This window comes from Ptychodera flava, chromosome 7 (genome assembly GCF_041260155.1).
Source record: "Ptychodera flava strain L36383 chromosome 7, AS_Pfla_20210202, whole genome shotgun sequence".
NCBI lineage: Eukaryota > Metazoa > Hemichordata > Enteropneusta > Ptychoderidae > Ptychodera > Ptychodera flava.
Window position 1 is genome coordinate 318,546 of NC_091934.1, and position 22,734 is coordinate 341,279.

Here is a 22,734-nt window from a genome sequence, read left to right on the forward strand (position 1 = left end):
GCTAATTATCTAAAATTGCTCAATACTGACAGAGATCCAGTAACTATTTTTTTCACTTTGGTTATCTTGACTAGCAAAATCCGGTTTAAAAAAAACTTAAGACCCTAACACAAGGTTCAGGGCAAAAAGTGGATTTGGCTGCCGGACTATTAGTGTATAATTTTGTAATCTTAATTACTGTCAACTTAGCTTTACTAACTTATTTATACCTCACTATTCTTACACTACTGTTATACCTTATAACCACAAAATTTCAAGAGATGCATATATGATTGTCACTTAACAAACAATTTACAAATATGTCTTCTGCTTTTTCTCCATATACATATACATGTCTCTTTTCTCATAAAAATGAGCTTAAAATCGCGATGTGAAAAATAGTCTTTCAGCTATATGTTGCTCATTGACTTTGTGGTCTGTCTAATTCACAGTGAGTGTGGTTGTTGATAAATGCTGGTAATACTAGGCGGTCATAATGTCCAAGCGCCATTGGCGGTATTTTTAACATAATGACCATAGGTCACTATCACATCTGGAAGTTATGATATAGGGTTAGCTTCAAACGGTGGTGGACAGTGTCCATTTTCCGTAAACGACAAAAAGTCAAAAACCGCTGAACAGACTGCATTGATATTTGGTAGAGATATTCAGACTAATTCCAAGGTTCCGATTCCGAAAATGGAGCCAAACGGAGCAGCAGTTAGATAGTTTTGGGAAATTTCTAACCCCCCCCTTTAACTAATTGATTTTAGGGGTCTTTCATATATGTAGTTTTGGAATGTACACCAATCCTGCATTGTGGACTATTTAATGAGTTGTGGAACAGAAATGAGGTTTTGATGAATGTTACAAATATGCAGGATGGCTGATTCAAAGTATCAGAGATTTTCATGCGCTTTTGGTAATAAAATTGATAAAAAACAACATATTTAATGGTTTAGATCTCTCACATTTGTTATGACCCTTAACATTACAGACTTGATGACATAACCCGCTGCTGGACCTGTTTACTGGCGCATTGATTTAAAGACAAAGATCGTTTTATTTTGTAATAAGGACGTGTGATTTCGTAAAACATAGTCTATTGGCCTGGAAATGTGATTTTTGCGAATATTGCTTACCCCACTGACAAACAGTGTGGTTTGAAAATGGCTGGAATTCGCTATGTCGGGACTTTCTTTTCTGTGTGCATTTACTGACAAACTCCAAACCCGCAGCACCTACTCATTCAGTATTTCATGTACAGGTGTACCCAGAGATAGAGTAGTTTCACAATGTGCCAGTTGTGATCAAGTGCCATTGGCGCTATTTTTTTTATTTTGGGGGCAATTTTTGCCTTTTTGGTCAAAAAATTTTTCTCCTAAAACTTCTGATCTGGTAGCTTTGATATCTAGTGTACAGGTTCCTAGGGTTTATGTTAAAATTAGATATATTCAAAATTAGGATGAAATCTGCAATTTTGTATTTTGGGGGGCAATTTTTCTCATTTTTGGTCAAAAAATTTGTTTCTCAAAATTTACCAGTCTGATTGCTTTGATATTTAGTAAACCGGTTCTTAGGGTTTTTGTTAATAAGATATATTGAAATTAAGTTGAAATCTGGAATTTGAATTTTTGGGACAACTTTGCGAAACTGTCAGTTTTACTGGGATATCTTTCATTTTGTATTTTTAAGATTTTTTTTGGTAATTTTATACCTACTGGCACTAAGAGTATATAATGTGGTGATTTAGTAAGCATTTGATATGGTAAACTGTATTTGGTGTTGAAATGCGGTAAAAAAATCCTGGCAGATTTTGAAAAAATTCCAAACAAATGCCAATAAAAAATTCAGCCAGAGAAGGTTTGACAGAAAGAAAAGGTGGGAGATTGGGAAAAAAGAATGTACAATGGATCGGATAAAAAAGATAATGTACCTCATCGATCTTCCAGACACCACCCCTTATCAAATGGTCGACCCCGATGTATTTTTTTGCGCAATTAACCATGCAGTGTATTTTAGTTTAAGATGTCAAGTTAGGTAAGGATTTGAAAGGAATAGTCAAGTTCACCACAGTTTAACTTTATCTCTTGTGTCATCATCCTTGTGTAATTGGTTAAGTTTGTAAGTTGTTCCAGATGTGGATGCACCAGCTGTTCTGGAAGAAAACAATGTTTACTTTTCCCTGTAGAGTTTCTGAGTTGATGATTGTATGTTGAAATTTCTCCATGTATCTGGTGTATGGGCAAAGTGTAAACATTGGTTGCATGTTATGTATTTCAGTCTATGTCAAATATTGTTAATGAAAAATCAGAACACTTTACTGTGTGCTTGTAATATTTGTCAATACTTATACTGCCTGCAGATTGATTGTCTTAAAGATTATCACAGAAGTAGAAAAGGAAAAGAAACTAATCAAATTGCTGTAACATATTCACTCTCAGTGCCTGTATAGGCCTATACTTAACTATTTTATCATTACATTTAGCTGTTTGTTATATCTTTATCACTCTCCATGGGCCAAGGCACACTTGGGGTCAATGTCATCACTCTGTGCCAGTCTGTGTATGTCAGTCTGTCTGTATATGTATGTCCATGTTTCATACAATTGTTGACTTGTTTTGATAACTATATGGGAGCGAACAGTGATGTTGTCACTATTTTTGTTTATTTAGATTTGATCTAAAACCTCCAAAAACCGACAGACAAAGTCCTACTCGTACGCAAAAAATCAAAGTTTTCAAGCGTCGACTTTCTCTTCCACGATGGCAGATGCACACAACCACGGCCTCTCCACAAAACGCGATGTCGATCGACTTGAGTTGAATGATCGACCATGGATGGATTGACATGGCGTTTCAAAAGTATGAAAAATGAGACTCAGTAACTTTTGGTCGCTTTAGATTTGATAAAAAAACCTACCAAACCCATCAAACAAGGCCCTATTCTTACGCAGAAAACAAAAGATCTCAAGCGTCGACTTTCTCTTCTACGTTTGAGCGAAACCAAACCGTTTGAGCGGCTTCATTCAGAAATGGTTGGCTATTCATGGGCATAATGTAATTGTGTGTTAGTCCAATGTTCGGCTATACCCTATGTGAATGTCTGAATGATTCGGGCTGTGATCAGGAAAGCAGGGTTGACCTCGAGAGCGATTCCCAGTATATAGTACAAGACGTTTGCTGATCACGATACTACAGTGATAGCAACAAGTTCATCGCATAAATTGCTAGACTACATATAGCCACATCGGCACTTCTAAAATATTATTTCCGGCTTGCAAGATCACGGTACTACAGTGATAGCAACAAGTTCATCGCATAAATTGCTAGACTACATATAGCCACATCGGCACTTCTGAAATATTATTTCCGGCTTGCAAGACCACCAAAAAATCAAATATTGTTATCAAAACCAGAATTTTGGGGGCTAGAGAGTGAAACAGTGCTGAAAAGTAGCCAGCCAAAATACAGAAGTAGCCGGACAATTTGGCTGGCATCCGGCTAAAAATGAACACGCTGCAGTATTGAAGTTTCAATCAAAGAAGCATTAAATATTGTGTACTATTCGAAATCTTTGGGGAAAAAATATACTCCAGGAGGGTAAGAGATCATCATATTCATATTCTGATTATACATTGGGTACATTATGTTGGTCCTTGTGTTATATTTAGAGTAGCCATGTCAGGCCATTTTTAGCTCCGCTGTCAGCGACGCGGAGCTTATCAAATAGGTTGATTTTCCGTCGTCGTCCGTTGTCGTCCATCGTCCGTCGTCGTCCAGCAACAATTGCCTTCTCCTCTGAAACCACAAGTCCAATTGCTTTGAAATTTTATATGCAGTTCACCTGGGGTGACCTTACTTCAGTTTGTTCAAATTGTGGTGAAATTTGCATATATGTATTTTTGGGGCATTTTTTGGTGTTTTTGGTAAAAAAATCTTCTTCTGTGAAACCGCTTGTCCGATTGCTTTGAAATTTAATAAGTAGTTTACTTAGGGTGACTTTAGTCAGATTTGTCCAAATCGTGGTGAAATTTGCATATTTGTATTTTTAAGGCAATTTTTGTCATTTTTGGTAAAAAAATCTTAAAAAATCTTCCCCTTCAAAAATACCAGTCAGATCGCTTTGATATTTGGTACATATGTCCCTAGGGATGATCTATTTCAGATTTGTCCAAATTGTGCAGGAATATGCAAATTTGCATTTTTAAGGCAATTTTTGTCATTTTTGGTCAAAAAATGTATTTCTCAAAAAGTACTGGTCTGATAGTTTTGAAATTTGGTATACAGGTTTCTATAGATTAGCTAAGTAATATATATTGAATTTCTGATGAAATCTGTAATTTTGTATTTTTGGGGCAATTTTTCCCATTTTTGGTCAAACGATGTGTATTTCAAAAACTACTTATCTGATAGCTTTGAAATTTGGTATACAGGTTCCTACAGATGAACTAAATGATATATATTGAAATTATGATGAAATCTGATATTTTTTAATTTTTTGGCAATTTTTTCCATTTTGGTCAAAAAATGCGTTTCTCAAAAAGTACTGGTCTGATATCTTTGAAATTTGGTACACAGGTTTCTACAGATGAGCTAAGTAATATATATTGAATTTCTGCAGAAATCTGTAATTTTGTATTTTGGGGGCAATTTTTGCCATTTTAGGTCAAAAAATGTGTATTTCCAAAACTACTCGTCTGATAGCTTTGAAATTTGGTATACAGGTTCCTACAGATGAACTAAATGATATTTATTGAAATTATGATGAAATCTGCAATTTTGTAATTTTTGGGCCATTTTTGCCCTTTTTGGTCAAAAAATGTGTTTCTCAAAAAGTACTGGTCTGATAGCTTTGAAATTTGGTATACAGGTTTCTACAGATGAGCTAAGTAATATATATTGAATTTCTGCAGAAATCTGTAATTTTGTATTTTGGGGGCAATTTTTGCCATTTTAGGTCAAAAAATGTGTATTTCCAAAACTACTCATCTGATAGCTTTGAAATTTGGTATACAGGTTTCCATAGATGAACTAAATGATATTTTTTGAAATAATGATGAAATCTGCAATTTTGAATTTTGGGGGCAATTTTTCCCATTTTTGGTCAAAATATGCGTTTCTCAAAAAGTACTGGTCTAACAGCATTGCAATTTGGTATACAGGTTTCTATAGATGAACTAAATTTGATCTTTTGAAATTATGATGAAATCTGCAATTTTTGTTTTTGGGGGCAATTGTTGCCATTTTCGGTCAGAAAATTTTATTCTCAAAAAACTACTAATCAGATAGCTTTGGTTGACATGTTCTTGGGGATGATCCGATGTGATATATTCAAAGTATGATGAAATCTTCAATTGTGTATTTTTGCAGCTTATTTTAGCCACTTTTTTCTGGCCACTGCATTGAACTATCAAAGATTTTCACCTTCATCAACATGTGTCAAAAATAGTTATTCTCTACATAAACACAGCGGAGCTATATCGGCCGCTAGGTCGCTTGTTTAATATTAGGAATAGAGAATTAGAATGTACCGTACTTCAGTCTAAAGATCTCAGTGAGAGGAACAAAACAAGCCTTGAATGATCAAGATTGGATGAGTAGTTTAATGTCATAAATTTTCATATTTTTTTGTGCTGTTCATTAAAAGTTTTTAGCGTTTTTAATTTTTAATGAAGTTTTGATGTCAATATATCAGAAATAATATATTAATAACTTTGATGAAAGCTTAAAACCTGTTGCAATATTCCTTTTGAAACCAATTCTGGCCATTCACTCTGAAAAAACTTATTCAACTACAAATTATATACGGTCAAAATTTGAATATTATGTAATTTCACCGACCATACAAACCGTACGTTCACAGAAAAACTAAGTCCACCTAATTAAATATGCAAAAATTAAATATCTCGATTATTCTTCCACATAGAGACATAGCATTTTCAATTTGTAGGTTTTCAAACATGCTGAATTCAATGGAATCATTTAAAATGATGTCTTACCATATCCTATGTAGTTTCCCTGATCATCCTTTCAGGTATGCTAATTTATGCAAATTATTACTTTTCAAAAAGATTTACTCATTGCAAGTTTCCTTAATTAGCAATATGTCAGCTAAATGGGTAACTACAATCATTGGTGCCAGACTAACCCATAAAAACCACTCATGGTGTGCGATGTATGCACTCTACCACTAAATTTTTGTTTGCATTTTTTAACATTAAAAAACTTATATTTTGTTCAGTTTACGAAAATTTACCAGTCCCAAAGCATCTTCTACAGTAAATCCTGAATCACAGTGATTTCAAACTTTCCAAAACTATGAGTAAATACTTTGTTTTTTACGCGAATATACACTCATCCAAACTGTCTATGCAGTACGCAACAGTGTACACACTGGCCTCACACAAGTCACAATGTTTGTAGTTGCAATAATTGTAGCCCACTGGCCTTTGTTTATCGTGTTGGCTATTCAGCCCCGGCTAGTGTCTGAATAGCCAGCAACACAGCAAACAAAGACCAGTACACCACAATTATTGCAGCTATGTCGACAGCCAACACGGCAAACAAAGGCCTGTGGGCTAAAATTTTTGCAGCGGAAATGTCGATAGTGACACTCGCGCTACTTCCCGATCGCGCTCAACGTACTTTTCGATCAATTTCCATCGAAACCGCTCAGCAAAATTTCATAAAACCTTCGAATCTTACTAAATATACACTAAATTTTATCATCAGATACATGTAGCAGCAGCTCATCCAAAATTTTGCTGTCTTGAGGTCGAGATTTTCGATCAAAGTTCTTCTTTCAATTTCCAATGATGATAACATGTGAATATCACAACATCGAGGCTATTATGCATTAGAGAATTATCTGACGTTTAGTTTTCACCTCCATAGACTCCCATGTATAAGGCAGTCCATAGACTCCCATGTATAAGGCAGTCCATAGACTCCCATGTATAAGGAAGTCCATAGACTCCCATGTATAAGGCAGTCCATAGACTTCCATGTATTAGGCAGTCCATAGACTCCCGTGTATAAGGCCAAGAAAAATAAAAATTTAGTTTCTCATCGTATTCATATTGCAAAAAGGATGCAGTGACACAGTTTTTAGTCCCCACAGATAAAGTCCAGGGGGCTCATAGATTGGGTCATGTCAGTCCGTGAGTCCATCCATGTGAGTCCATCCATTCACGCAGATATCTCAGACACTTTGACAAAATGTCACGTGACCTTGGTGACCTTTGACCTCAAATATACATATTTGTCAATAACTCAGTAACCACAAGTGCTAAACCTTTCATATATGGTATGATGGGACACCCTATGACACCACATATTGTACCTCATTAATTATGTGCATATCTAATTCTGAGCAAGCCAATAGAGCTAGAGGTCTGATTTTTGGTATATATGGATAACTTGGCAATACAATTTTTTTGAGAAAATGTCATGTGACCTTGGTGACCTTTCACCTCAAATATACATATTTGTCTATAACTCAGTAATCACTAATGCAAACCCTTCATATTTGGTATGATAGGACACCTTATGACGCCACATATTGTTCTTTATTAATTATGTGCATATCTAATTTTCAGCGAGCCAATAGAGCCAGAGGTCTGATTTTTGGTATGTAGGGATAACTTAGCAATACAATTTTTTTGACAAAATGTCACGTGACCTCGTTGACCTTTGACCTCAAATATACATATTTCATGAGGGGAACGCTCCATTAACTTGGATGTACCCGAGTAACCCGAGTTGGTTATCAGAGGATTAATCTCTATGTCAACATATGCGAACAGATTATCTTTTAGTGTAAACAAAACATTAGCACTGCCGGAACTACTTTTAGCATGGCCAATGCCAGTCGGCGCCTGACTTGATGATGGCCCCCCTGTCCGGCACTCAGGATTTCCAACCAGCGTTAAAAGTGCCGTCCAGCACTTGCTGTTACTTTGAGGTCATCATTTAGTTCATAAAATTGCATGAAGAGTTTACAAAAACGAGTGTACTATAGAATCCCTTTCAAATAAAATGCTGTTTAAACAATACTAGCAGTTAATTAACGTACGCTGATTTTGCATACGAAAAGCTATTTTTGTATGAATGTTTATACCCCTATGAAAGAAAGTACGGTAGCGAAAATCAGCACAACAAAACAGGACTTCAGCACAACAAAACAGGACTTTTACTAAAACGTACTCTTTCAATTTCAGTTCAGACTCACATTGCGGAAAGGTGCATGCAATGCTATGAAAGTCAGGAGCAAACTTTGGTGTCAACGGATCCAGTCTTTGAATTATCAATGAACACTCACTTATTTTTCTGGTCAAAAGCCAAAGGCTACTTGTCTATCGCAACAAGCCTCTCTGTTTGAATCCGCATGTTCATTTTTAGCCGGATGCCGGCCAAATTGACTGGCTACTTCCGTATTTTGGCCGGCTACTTTTCAGCAATGTTTCGCTCTCTAGCCCCGAAATTCTGGTTTTGATAATAATATTTTGATATTTGTTGTCTTGCAAGACGGAGATAACATTTCAGAAGTGCCTATGTGGCTATATGTAATCTAGCAATTTACGCGGTGAACTTGTTGCTATCTCGTATTAGCCTGTAGTACCGCGATCTGCGAACGTGTACTGTACTGGGAATCGCTCTCGAGGTCATCCTTGCTTTCCCGACTACAGCCCGAATTATTCCGACGTTCACATCGGGTGCAGCTTACCATTGGACTGACGTTACGCCCACGAATAGCCGACCATTTCCGAATAAAGCCGACGTTTGTTTCTCTCAAACGAGAAAGAGAAGAAAGTCTCAAACGCGGAAGAGAAAGTAGACGCTCCAGAGCTTTTGTTTTCTGCGTAAGAGTTGGGCCTTGTCTGATGGGTAGGTTTTTGATCAAATGTAAAGCAACCAAAAGTTACTGAGTCTCATTTTTCATACTTTTGAAACGCCATGTCAATCCACCCATAGTCGATCATAGATCTACATCGCGTTTTGTGGAGGGGCCGTGGTTTAAGCGGAAGGGAAAGTCTACGCGGGAGTCTACGCTTGAAAACGTTGATTTTCTGCGTAAGAGTATACTAAGGACTTTGTCTGTTGGTTTTGGGAGGTTTTAGATCAAATCTAAATAAACAAACAATTACTTGGTCTCATTTTTCGTACTTTTGAAACGCTACGTCGATCACAGTGTCAAATTTCTGGTCGACCACAGTCCCTCTATCCACCGGTCTGGAAACGCCTATTGTAAAAGGTGTCAATCACCTGGACCGCACAGCCAAACCGCGATACGAGGGGCAGTCACGTGATAATGCGTAGCTTGGGTTTGTCCTGCATGCCACAGTCCCCCATTGTGTGTACGCTTTTCTCGAATTTTCGCTGTTTTTGGCTCTATTAAGTGTTCTCTGCGTCTATCTACGACACGAAGACAGAAATCTTCATATCTTGAAACCGGTGTTTGTTTTTCGTGATCCTTTTCCAATCGTATATGGTGATTAGTGTGCGATAATTTCTGGGGTTGATCGCTGCGAGTGTGTTGACGTAGCACAAGCAACGGCTGGAATCAAACCGGAAAATTTGTCGTCGCTTTCTCTTGCAATGCTAGTATTCAGTGCCTCCAAATATGATAAAATATGTTTTCTGTGTAATATTCTGTGAAATCATGTATGTTAACTGAGCAGAATAGGAAAGACAACTGCAGAAATGCATGGATGGAGGGTCTGTGGGTCGACCGATATTGCATTATGTGTAAGCTTACTGTGTCACAATCGACGAATCGACTGCAGGTGTGTTGTACACATACGGTGTCGTACAGGTTGACGTTGGGTGTCGTCAATTTGGAATTTTATCAAACATGAACACTGGAATTTAGCTCTCTTTTTCAATTATATTCAACATCACCAAAAATCAATGGTAAGCTCGCGAATTTGTTTTATTGTGAAATTAATACCGTGAATCATAGACTCTCGAACAAAACGTTTTTCTCGAGGGTCTATGCGTGAATTAAATCACTGAAAATTGTGCCGTCCGCTGACCGGCCTCGTTAACTGCCTCTACTGTTTCTCCTTTCTTATAATATGTACGAGTGGCCATACTGTTTACAGACGGATCCGGCTAGCAATTCATTGACTTAAATTCGCTCTATACGAGATGTAATGTCATAGGATACGCGCAGCTCTTGGAGTCCTTACTCACTCGTTACGTTGTTTGCAAGTGCAAGAAAAATCTCGCCACATGGAAAGAATGTTCCATGCTGTTCTGATCACATTTGCATATATGATCAATGCGCGTTACTGAAGTGAAGCGTCCGAAAATAGGAAACTTGAATGAAAATGAACGAAGAACGATATTTTGTTTCACCATATTTCTAAAACTTAGTTTAGGGCCTAAATTAAAGAACTAGATTACTTGCATTGAAAAAAGGGCAGTTCACTTTTTCCTGTCAACATAGTTCCATGTGCAAGCATATGTGTGTGCCCGTGGTATTGAGTGAGTCGTTACAGCCCTGACGTTCCTATCATAGCACCAGCTCGATAAGATAATCGCAACAATGGAAAATTAACACCTTGGGGATTAAAAGTCTTCTGTTTGTCACCCGAGTTGGCAGGCAGCAACTCGGGTTTCAGGTACCATCAAAGTTAATGGAGCCTTCCCCTAATGTGTCCATAACTCAGTAACCACAAGTGCTACACCCTTCATATTTGGTATGATGGGACACCTTATGATGCCACATATTGTTCCTCATTAATTATGTGCATATCTAATTTTGAGCGAGCCAATAGAGCTAGAGGTCTGATTTTTTGCTCACGTGTTGACACACGCGGGCATATGTCGCAGCGATGTCTGTCTGTCTGTGTGTCTGTGTGTCTGTCTGTCTGTGTTCTCAATATCTCAAAAATGGCTCATCAGATCAGAATCAAATCTGGTACATAGATTCAGTTTGCAAATGGCAAGAACTGATTAGTTTTTGGTGGGTGTGGCTTGCTTACTTTTTGCTCATTTGCATAATTAATGATTTTAGAAAAAACTTATACATATTGACAACGACTGCACACAATTTGATGAGATTCGCGACAAATGTTGATCACACCAAGATATATCAGCTTTGAAAGATATTAAGGGATGACGTGAAAGATAACTACTAATTTGCATGTTTAATGAAATTTCCTAATTTAATAGGTGTATATATCTGAATTTACTCGATCAAAATTGATGAAACTTGGTATGCATATTGAAGATACTATGATTTAACCTTGCTGAAAGTCATTAAGCATTTTTACTTCATCCAAATCCTAATTTGCATATTTAATGAATTTTTGAAATTAATGATTTAAATTTGAAGTTACGTGACCGAAATTGATGAAACTTGCTATGTACATTAAAAATACTATGATAAAACATTAGTAAATGTCATTCAGCATTTTTACATCAGCCAATTCCTAATTTGCATATTTTATGAACTTTCCTAATTAGGGGTATTTATCTGAATTGACCTGACCAAAGTTGATGAAACTTGCTATGTACATTAAAGATACTATGATAGAACATTATTGAAAGTCACTGAGCATTTGAACTTTAGCCAATTCCTTATCTGCATATTTAATGAACTTTCATAATCAGGGATATTTATCTGAATTGACCTGACCAAAGTTGATGAAACTTGCTATGTACATTAAAGATACTATGATAGAACATTATTGAAAGTCACTGAGCATTTGAACTTTAGCCAATTCCTTATTTGCATATTTAACCCTTTTCCTGCCAGACAGTAATAACTGTATCACTTCCCCATCGGCCAAGTCAGTAAAAAGCGGTATTGAGCCAAAACATGACGTATTTTCACCCACTTGGCTTGGTATGTTATAGCATCTTTTGTCCAAAAAAAATCAACTTTACAGTATTATGTTTTCAACAGCCTTCAAATGTACAGTATTATGTTAAAATACATCATATGGAATACGTTGTGTTTCATTAATTTTAACCATCTTGGCCTGGTGGTGAAATATGGACTTGGCAGGAAAAGGGTTAATGAATTTTTGAATTTAGGGATATATATTTGAATTTACATGACCAAAATTGATGAAAATTGCTATGTACATTAAAGATACTATTTTGTAGGCTAACATTATAAAGCATTTTAGCTTCAGCCAATTCCTAATGTGTATATTTAATGAACTTTCCTAATTAGGGATACATACTTGGATTTATTTGATCAAAGTTGGCATAACATGCTATGTATATTGATGATTATACCAGGTTATACCAATATTGAAAGTCATTTCGCACTTAAGTTTTCATGTCAGCTAATTAATAGTTTGTATATCTAATGAGCTTTCAAAGTTTGGAATATATAGTTTGAAGGACTTGACCAAAGGCAATTACACTTGCTATATAAAGTGGTGATACAGTGACAGCAGTCAAAGAAATTAATTATTTCTATTTCAGCTAATTGCGTATTTGAATACTTAATGACCGATAGAGTTTAATCTGTGGTGAATATTGTTCATTATGTTGATCATAATACTTTCAATGAAGTTACAAACATGTGGCAAAGGTTCAAATTTACACATAACTGCAATATACATGTACAATGAAACACGTGAGCATTTACAGTTCATATCTGGTTGGTATGTAGGCATAACTTGGCAATACAATTTTTTTGACAAAATGTCACGTGACCTCAGTGACCTTTCATCTCAAATATACATATTTGTCCAAAACTCAGTAACCACAAGTGCTACACCCTTCATATTTGGTATGATGGGACACCTTATGACGCCACATATTGTACCTCATTAATTATGTGCATATCTAATTTTGAGCAAGCCAATAGAGGTAAATGTTTGATTTTTGGTATATAGGGATAGACTATAGGATAGAAATTTTTTGACAAAATGTCATGTGACCTCGATAACCTTTTACCTAAAATACACGATTATGTCAATAAATAAGTAACCACAAGTGCTAAGTCCTTTATATTTTGTAGGATGGGAGACCTTATGACAACACATGCTTTACCTCGTTAATTATGCCCATATCTAATTCTGGGCAAGCCAATAGAGCTAGATGTCTGAATATGTGGATTAATTAGCAATACAATGTTTTTTTTTCAAAATGTCACGTGACCTTGATGACCTTTGACCTTGAATATGCATATATATGCATAACTCAGTAACCACAAGTTCTTTACGCTTCAATTTTGATAGGATAATAGACCTTAAGATGTCACATCTTGTACCTCATTTATTATGCACATATGTATTTCTTGGCTGGCCAATACAGCTAGAGGTCTGATCTTTTTTCCCGATTTAGAACCATAACTTAGACATGCCTCTTGTTTCAAATTGGGAACAATGACATAGACCTATGTGTCCATAGATCTGAACATATACACTCCAGTGATACTTCTTAATGACCTCATTTCCCTGCCCCATCAAGACTAATACTCCCATAACAAGTGGGGACTATGTCATTGTCAATGACTTGTTACCCAATATTGCCTGTTTCTGTGTCATATCAGCATGACTATCATGAGTGTCATTTGTGCTGCTTCAGACACGAGATGAAGGGGAAATTTTCCCAATTTGTGGTCAAAAATTTTCTCTAAAAATGCTGTACGTCCAATTGCTCTGAAACTTGGTATGCATGTTCCTCATTTCCCAGTAATTGTGTGCTTTAATTGCAGAAACATGATTCTGCTTTACAGAATAATGACATGACACATCAAATATTTTCATTCCAAACAAATTGTTGACATAATATGTCCAAAAGTTTCAAGCTATCTTATAATAAGTCTCAAATGACAAAACCAATTTTTTTTTGCCACAGAGACGTTGCTTGACATTGAAAGACAAAGGCATATTGTATGTAGGCAGTGGAGTCAGTGGCGGAGAGGATGGAGCTCGGTATGGCCCGTCACTTATGCCTGGTGGTGCTCCTGAGGCATGGTAAGTGACTACACTGTAACAGATGAAATGCATGCCTGATCAGCAATTGTTTGTCTTTGTACCAAAAATAATTGTGCAAAGTAATCAGATGCACAGTACATGAACACTGATTTAAATGCGGACAAACATATAGGTATTAAGTGTTTAGGCTATTTGCAGATTTCTGGGCCGTGTGCGCCAATAGTGGGGCACATGTGAAATTATGAACTTTCCTGGAGCTAGCCATATGGCTGGCCGGCCGTACCATGCGTATTTACAGCAGGTTCTTTTCACCATGGACGTTGATTGACGCAAGTTGAAACCGAGGCAATCTGGAAGCAATGCCCGTGAGAGGGCGTACTTAAAGCACAGTCACTTGTGATTCCATACATGATTGCCGCTGTGCAGTATGCATTATGTATACTACACAGCGGCCATTGTGTATTGTACCACAAGCGAATGTGGTACAGACGTACTGGACATGTTTTGCGTTGCACATTCGCAGAAGCTGGAGGCGTCATTTGCAATATCAATATTTTCAAAGACTACAACAATAATAATCCGAACTACAAAAACACAAGAATGTAAAGCTTGTACATCCCTAAGGAATAATTTTCAAAACAACGAACTTGAAGCTGGTAGCATTGTACCGTGGGTTCTGCATTGCAAAAAAAGTATGTGCAGGCATGACGTTTTAGTGTTGGTGCCGTTGAGATTCAGTCGATTTTTGTTTTCAAAAAATAACGCAACTTTGTCTGAGATAATTTTTTAGGTCTTTGCTATGTTTGAAATTGTGTGTAAACTTTGCGTGAGGTATATGTTGTGTGATGTCATTAGGCATTTGCTCCATTCCTTGCCCAGCCGACCTAATACCTACGTCTGGAAATGATTGACAACTTGCCCACTGCCGATTGATGGTATCATTCCAAAAGTAGTTCAGAGGTAGAAACATGGAATAGTTGGGGAAAAGTTCTCTTATTTTGCAAAAAGTTATGAATTCTTGGCTTGTGCATGTGATAAGTATATTATTCTAGGTGAATTCACACATGAGAACATGGACTTTTTTTTTACGTCCATCATGCTTCGGTTGATCGGCAAAAGTTTTAGCTCGTGCCGGCAACCGAAATTTTGCGTCAAAATATGATGATTATTTACAAACATCATAGGGATATGTTTGCTAAACTAAATAGCTGCCATTGCACTGTTTTTGCCAGTTCATTCTGCTGACTGTGAAAGGGGATTTAGTGTGCAAAAAAACATACATTATGACAGAAATCAACTTGGTGCTGAACGGCTGGACACTCAAGCAGCTTTTATCGTTGACGGCCCCGAGATGGAAAAGTTCAACTTTATCAGTGCACTTTCACACTGGAAAGAACAAAAGTCCCGTAGAATTTTCATTACAGTTATGCTCAACGGAAAGTAGACGATGAGATTAAATGATACCTTACTCAATTACTAATTTACATCAGACACTTTATTTCTAAAACTACACTAGTACCTCACAATATTGCTTGCGAGCGGCAAGTTCTCAAAGACAAGAATAACAAATACCAGACCTAAATGATTCCTTAACATAACAGTCGCTTGCCTGCTTCTCTGCCGACATGAGTGCCTTATCTCTTTCCACTGGTTTATTGCCGTAATCTTATACCACGATACTAATTACACAGCGACAAAAAGACAACTGTAGTTCTTGCTGAAATGAACGTCATCGCCGGGGTAGACCGGCCGACATTGTTGAGACACTGCTCAGTAAGTGTCAAGTAGATTGGATTTTTCAATCTTTAAAATCAATGACTTCTGCTTTTGCCAATTTTCATTTTCTTTGACACTAAAATGCCTTAAAACAGATTACCCCTAATTCTTTGTATGAAAATGCCTCGACCTAACCCCCCTAATTCTTTGTAAAACAGGTCCACACTTACGATTGATAACAATGGGTATTTTGCCAAACCATAATGGTGAAAATGTTACAATCAACTGCCACTCTGTAATTTGTGCTAGAGTGAAGATAAGTGTGGACAAAAACATTTGGATAAAACTGACTTAATTTGGCAATGTTATCACGCATGGGGGTCTCTAGCTATGTACCATATCGCCAACTTTACAATTACCTAAGCTACTGATGATTAATGTGAAACACTGTCTATGTGTCCATTGTTCTGTGTATCTCTTCTAGCAGTCAAACAGTGGTGCAACTATTCTCATGCATACTCTTCCAAGTACATTTGATTGGGATGTTTAACGTTTTGTGTTTATTATATCCAATCAAATGAGACTTTGTCTATCTGTTATTCAATGGCTCAAAATTGATGAGGGTCAATTACAGATTTGTATAATCCTCTACAAGATTTACTCGCCAAACCAGAGAAACCATATAATTATTGTCTGTCTCAAGATATCTTTGCAAGAGCTTTTCAGACAAAACGTTTGATTCATGAATGATGAGGATGTTTCATTATTTGCCTTTTATATATCTCTTTGAGAGGCATATATGTTACTTCATGCTTCAGCCAACTTACAGTTGTCTTTTTGTCGCTGTGTAATTAGTATCGTGGTATAAGATTACGGCAATAAACCAGTGGAAAGAGATAAGGCGCTCATGTCGGCAGAGAAGCAGGCAAGCGACTGTTATGTTAAGGAATCATTTAGGTCTGGTATTTGTTATTCTTGTCTTTGAGAACTTGCCGCTCGCAAGCAATATTGTGAGGTACTAGTGTAGTTTTAGAAATAAAGTGTCTGATGTAAATTAGTAATTGAGTAAGGTATCATTTAATCTCATCGTCTACTTTCCGTTGAGCATAACTGTAAAAGGCACTAATATTCAATATCAGTTGATGTGTTTACCGAGTGTTTATAAAAAGTTGTTAAGATGAATGATTTGTTGAGTCCTTTATTTTTCCCATGCATAGAATAAGGTTAGTATTTATAGTTTGACTTTCCTTTGGTCAGCGGGACAAAATATCTCACAATATTTTTTTTCTGTGACAACACATATTTCCCCCACAGTGGAAGGCATTTCACTATCTGTAAACTACTTAAGTGTTGTTTACATTTGAATGATAGCACTCATAGCATTAATAAAAATATCGCTAAGGTTGTAAATACATTTCCTGCCATCTGGCCATTGTATCTCTTTAATCCGGTGTGCGGGATATAAAAGGCCCCTAACTTATTGAAAATTCATAATGGCGCTTGAGTGACAACTGGCAATAGCTAGGTAGACCGCTCCGTGAAAATTGGCCTAAACGATGCTCAAACATATATTATTGGCATACCATGAACATAGAGTGTTTCATAAACACCTAGGCCATACAGGTATCTGCAAAGTTTCACAAAGTTTTTTTAAAACTACGACGATTAGGGGGAAAATCGCTTTCTGAACAAAGGGAATGGCCCTCAAGAGACAGTCGTTCCATGATTCAAACAATTGTCAATCATTCGGTGACGCGCAGAGGCGTAAACTGGTCAAACATTTGCTGTGCATACGAGAACAATTACGATGTAAATAAACTATATGTAAACTTAGAGTTATATCAGCGAGCAAAGCTCGAAGGATGAAAACTTTGTGTTGCCATCAACTCTTTTGCTAGCGTTTATGGTGCAATGAAATCACGAAAGTGAACCATTTTCAGACGTGAGTTAGCAAGAGGACTAGTCAGTAAGCTTACCCGTAGTACGATGTTTTCTAGCGAAAAGCGCGTAAGCAGAGTCCGTAGTTTGCACTGAGAATGGCATCGAAAATAACCATCAAAACATGGCGGTAGCCTCCATGATCAATTTAATTATCGTCAGTCGAAGAGATCCATGTTTTTAACAACTCTCCCCTTCCAAATCTACGGCCGAACGTGACGGTACTGAGCAGTTGTTTTGGATATATATGCTGGCCCCGAAAACGGCCGTATGTACAGGTGTTTTTACACGTGGAAATGACATGTTGTGTTCAGAGGGCTGGTACTAGTAAGGTTTTGACATCCCGATTATCCCAGTTACATTAGGACTTCTGTGATCAGAATTTAACAAAAATTGTAAGATATTTGAAGAGTTGAAACATTCAATCTTTCAGTTCAAGACGAGCAAGTAAGCGCCATCACCCAATCTTGTAAACGCTTTAGGATACGCGTGTCTGGGGACAGCTCATTGATTCCGCGCTACATCGTAATAATATTTCGGCAAAAGCTGGACTTTAATTCCTTCAATAACCATGGAGGAAGAAAGAAAGACGAGAGGAACCCAGACTGTCATTGATTCCAGTCGAAGGTTAACAAACGTTTCGAGCAAAACTTGCAATTGCTCCGAAAATAAACATAACTCGTGATAATTTTTCAATATCACTCCGCCGCCAAGCAACCGAGCAACTAACCGCGATCGCTATTACAGATATCGTGATACACGAGATTCAAGGAAGTCTCGACCCTTCCGCGAACTTCCTCTTTTTTTTGCGATCGGTCATGACGTCGCCGTTTACCTATTTCCTACCATTTTCCTGACGTGTTCCTTTTCCTTCCTAGTTTTTCTTTCTTTCTTTTTTCTTTCGAGTATTGCCATGTCATAACTGAAACGAACTGGGAAACGAAGGCTGTACGTACCCAGGCCTGAGTGTGATTTGAGAGCAAACAGATTACGCAGATAACGCGAACGATCGCAACCGTTGCCAACAGACTCATGCAGAGCCATGCCCCAAAACGCCCTCCCAAACTTGGCACTAATCCTGATACCGGTCCTTTTCGAGCCGGGCTTTAAGTAAACATGGTCAATACCAAGCAGTGGAACATTTGGTATTCAGGAGGGGGTAGGTTCTAGAAGATTGATGAGGTAGCATTACTCTTTTATCAGATCCTTTGTGCATTTTTTTCCCCACTCTCCTACCTTTTCTTTTTGTCAAGCCTTCTCTGACTTATTTTTTCGTTTACATTTGCTTATGTATTTAGGAACTGCTTGTCCCATTGCTAAAGAAGTTGATATGTTCTTAAAGATGACCTCCAGTACCTAAGAACTTATTTGCTTTTGTCATTCTTGTTTTTCTGGTTTAAATATTTCTTGAATGGACCAATTCAGACTGCATGTGAGCACATAGTGTCCTTGACGGTATTTTTTTGGCATTGCACTGTAGTGCAAATACTGGTAGTATGCACGCTTTAATGCAAGTAAAGTGTGGTGCATGTGTAATAATGCAAATTATTACACGGGGGTGGTTGCTCGAGGTATATGATTTTGCAATTTTGTGCCACTTTGTCTGAATTTATGAAATACAAAAGCAAGACCGTTCTATCCATTGAAGCTGAAAGTATGCAAAGAGAGAAAGATATAATTTACAAGATTGAAACTGAATAAATTACACATGAAAAGGTTACAGACCAATAATGTCTAGACCATTGAGTTAATTTCTTATCTATTATTTGGAGAATATGTAGTTAGCACAGTCACTTTTGGACAGACTTTCTGATACTACCGTAAAATTCCCAATTGAGGCCGCACCTTTAATTGAAGCCGCACCCTGACTTTGAAACATTGTCTTGGCTCATTGTTTGCCCATTTTGGGTTTTTGAATTGTACCATAATAGAAGCCGCACCCCTTCTCTCTGAGCCCATCATGAAACAATGCATGCTGAAATTCACACCAGCTGGCTTACGTCGCGTCATTGACTTGTGCTTATGATTGACAGGTGTCTTTCTTACAGAAAAATTAAACAATAAAAAGTTCCTTTTTAACACTACTACCATTGTGCATTTTGTCATTGATAGTAACAAAAGTACAAACAATGCCCCATGCATCGGCACGTTTGCGTGTATGTATGAACACGGCCGAAGTTTTTGTATGTGTGGTAAACACCGCCATAGTCAATACCTGATGCAACAATTTTGAAGCAACGGTGTTTGTGTACAAGTTAAAATAGTTGAGAGATTGAGATACCATGTTTCAAATACGTAGTTTTCATTCAATACCCACGTACCCTTACCGATGCCTGACGTACAACAACACCACCTGCATCATGTTGACAGAATGAACTGCCTATACTGTACTGTGGCTGCTGAATGACCATGGTGGGTGCGTATAAGCTTGTACACGTTCCGTTTTTGATCATGAGAAAATAGAATTTGACCGCAAAACAGTTCACAAAAACATGCCAATAAAGTTACCAAAGGCCATTCACTTGCCTTTATTGCACTATCCGAGTACGAGCTACCGGTTTGGCAACACAAGATGGCTGTAAATCAAGGGGACCCATCTGCCATTGACGCTTAATTTATGCTAATTTTATGCACGATTTTTTTCAACGCCATTTGATCTTCTATCGCTTTCAAAATCGACTTACACTTCCAAAGAAATTGATTGTACAATCTCTGAATACAGAAGTGACATTTTTGTGAAATTTCAGCGTCCAAAAACCCCTTGAAACCACTTGAAACAAAGACATCATGCATGCTTGCTGGTCAACATGGCCGACCTTAGTGAGACTATTCTATTTAGGGGACGGGGGTGAGCCAGGGTCAGAGAATCAAGAAAGTACTGGAAAAACGTGTCATTTTCCTTACGATGCTGTCAAGGGAACTCCAGTTTTCCATTGTTTCTACATCTTTTAATAGTTTCCTTATTATCTAAAAGGAATTTTACCAAGTTTAACGACCAAATACACTCTCCTAACGTTTCTATATTGGAGTTACACTAGGGCAGGGGCTTTTTATGCGGGTAATTTATTCACGCAGAATATCATTGGTACTAATTTGCATAACAATAGCGATTGCCCCTGCAATGCTTGGTGAGCATTGAGAAAAATATCGAAACACAGGAAATGTACGTAATTGAAGCCGCACCGGGACTTCAGTGTGTGATCCCATTCCCTCAAAATGTTTCTAATACAAGCCGCGGCTTCAATTGGGAATTTTACGGTAATCAAGGTTTGATAAAACTGTAACTTTGATTGACAGTCCAGGAACAAATTGCAACTGAATAAAATGAGCAATATGAGTTTCCTTTGTATTTTGCAGGCCTCACATTAAGAACATATTCCAAGGTATTTGTGCCAAAGCCGATGGTGAGCCATGTTGTGACTGGGTAAGAATTCAGTGTTTCTTTATAAAGGTATATATAAAGTACCAATTACACAGACTTGTCAAACAATCTTTGGTCTCTGCTCTGCAAGCACACATGGTGACTTCATTGTACAGTGAATATAGTTTGCCAAAGCTGTTAGATCCACCCTGCACCAATGGTTGATGCTAGTGGCACTTTTGTGGCAGTCTTTGACTTCCTGCAGTACTCTGTATCATGGTGCCATCTCCAATGTAGTGTCATAAGTATGTACCAATAGCTCTGCAATCGGTGTTGAAAATTCATCATGATTTTATGGTGTTAACACATTCGGGCAAACTTGGGCGAAGACAAGGTCACAAAGAAACTTGTGAATGGATATCACTGTGTTGAACAATCAAAGTCACTTATCCCACTGACCCTCAAGAAAAACGGGACAGGTAACTGTGGTTGTTTCTTTGTACGAGCTAGCTTTAAATATATTACCGTATTCCTCCGATTCTAAAACCCCCTTTTCAGAACCAAAGGTGACGGAAAAGATGTGGGGGTTGTGTAAACGGATGTCGCTGCGAAATTGAATGTTGTACTTAATTTATGCTAATTAATGCAATGCTATGCAAATTTTATGCCAATTTTTTTTTTTATTCACGCGAGCACTGCTTACAGACAGCTCATACTTTGTGATGTCAACTCATGGCCATGCTGCTTCGATACTGGCAGTCGAATCTGTACAGCATAAATTAATGGAGATCGACAAGTTTTGAAAGTTAGCGTATTTGCCATACCCTCTTTTGCTAAACAATACGATAGCAATAAATCTTCGTATTTCATGTATAGATAATCATGATACTTCGCTGCACTCCCCAGCAGCAGCTAGCTCGCCATGGCATGGCCGCAAAGGTCAGACAATGAGTAAACGATCAATTACACGTTTTGAGTTTTATTAATTTGCTCCTACGGTAGTTTCAAAAAGTCTAACTGTATCTCGAAACGAAATGTGATCTTAGGAACAGGCAGGCGCTAGCCTCGAACTGATATGGTGTTGAAGCATCAGCTGGCCGAGACGAAAGATTGCTACGCCAATCTGCTTACAATTTGATGTCCGTGCGTGCGTCTGTGCGTGTGTCCGTCCGTACACGCACATATCTCAGAGACGCCTATAGCGATTTCGTTCAAACTTGGTACAAGGATTATTACCTATGCCATACATATGCACATTGATTTGTTTTACGATCTAATCCAATATCGCTGTCTGGCGGCCATTTTGTTTTCTGTATTTGATGTCGGTGCGTATGTTCATGCAAATTTCTCAGTGATGCTAGGAGCAATTCCATTCAAACTTGGTACATAGATTACATTATATGTTATACATATGCACGTTGATTTTTAGTCCCCAAGGACACCGTCCGGGGGGACTTATAGGTTTGGTCATGTCCGTGCGTGCGTGCGTGCGTGCGTGCGTGTGTGCGTCCGTCCGTCCGTTCACACAGATATCTCAGAGATGCAAGAAGCGATTTCATTCAAACTTGGTACAAGGATTACTTCATATGTCATACAGATGCACGTCGATTTGTTTTTGGATACGATCCAATATGGCCACCTGGCGGCCATTTTATTACGATTTTTTCATGTACAGAGCCATAACTCAGACATGTTTCAACCAATTTTATTGCAAGTTGGTACAAGGACATTGACCAATGTCATAGATATGCACGTCAATTTTTTTTGTGATACGATCCAATATGGCCGCCAGGCAGCCATTTTATTACGACTTTTTCATGTACAGAGCCAT

At 37.7% G+C, this 22,734-nt stretch overlaps 1 protein-coding gene across 2 annotated transcripts in view; it reads left to right on the forward strand.

Annotated features, from left to right (window-relative positions):
- Positions 1-22,734, forward strand: part of LOC139137833 (6-phosphogluconate dehydrogenase, decarboxylating-like) — a 258,052-nt gene that overhangs the window by 64,518 nt on the left and 170,800 nt on the right. The window contains exons 6-7 of one of the 2 annotated variants that reach the window (XM_070706117.1): positions 13,809-13,927; positions 20,900-20,966. In XM_070706117.1, the coding sequence (XP_070562218.1) occupies positions 13,809-13,927; positions 20,900-20,966 (186 nt within the window). Of the gene's footprint in view, positions 1-13,808; positions 13,928-20,899; positions 20,994-22,734 lie in introns of both variants that reach the window. The other variant, XM_070706116.1, reaches the window with a different exon arrangement.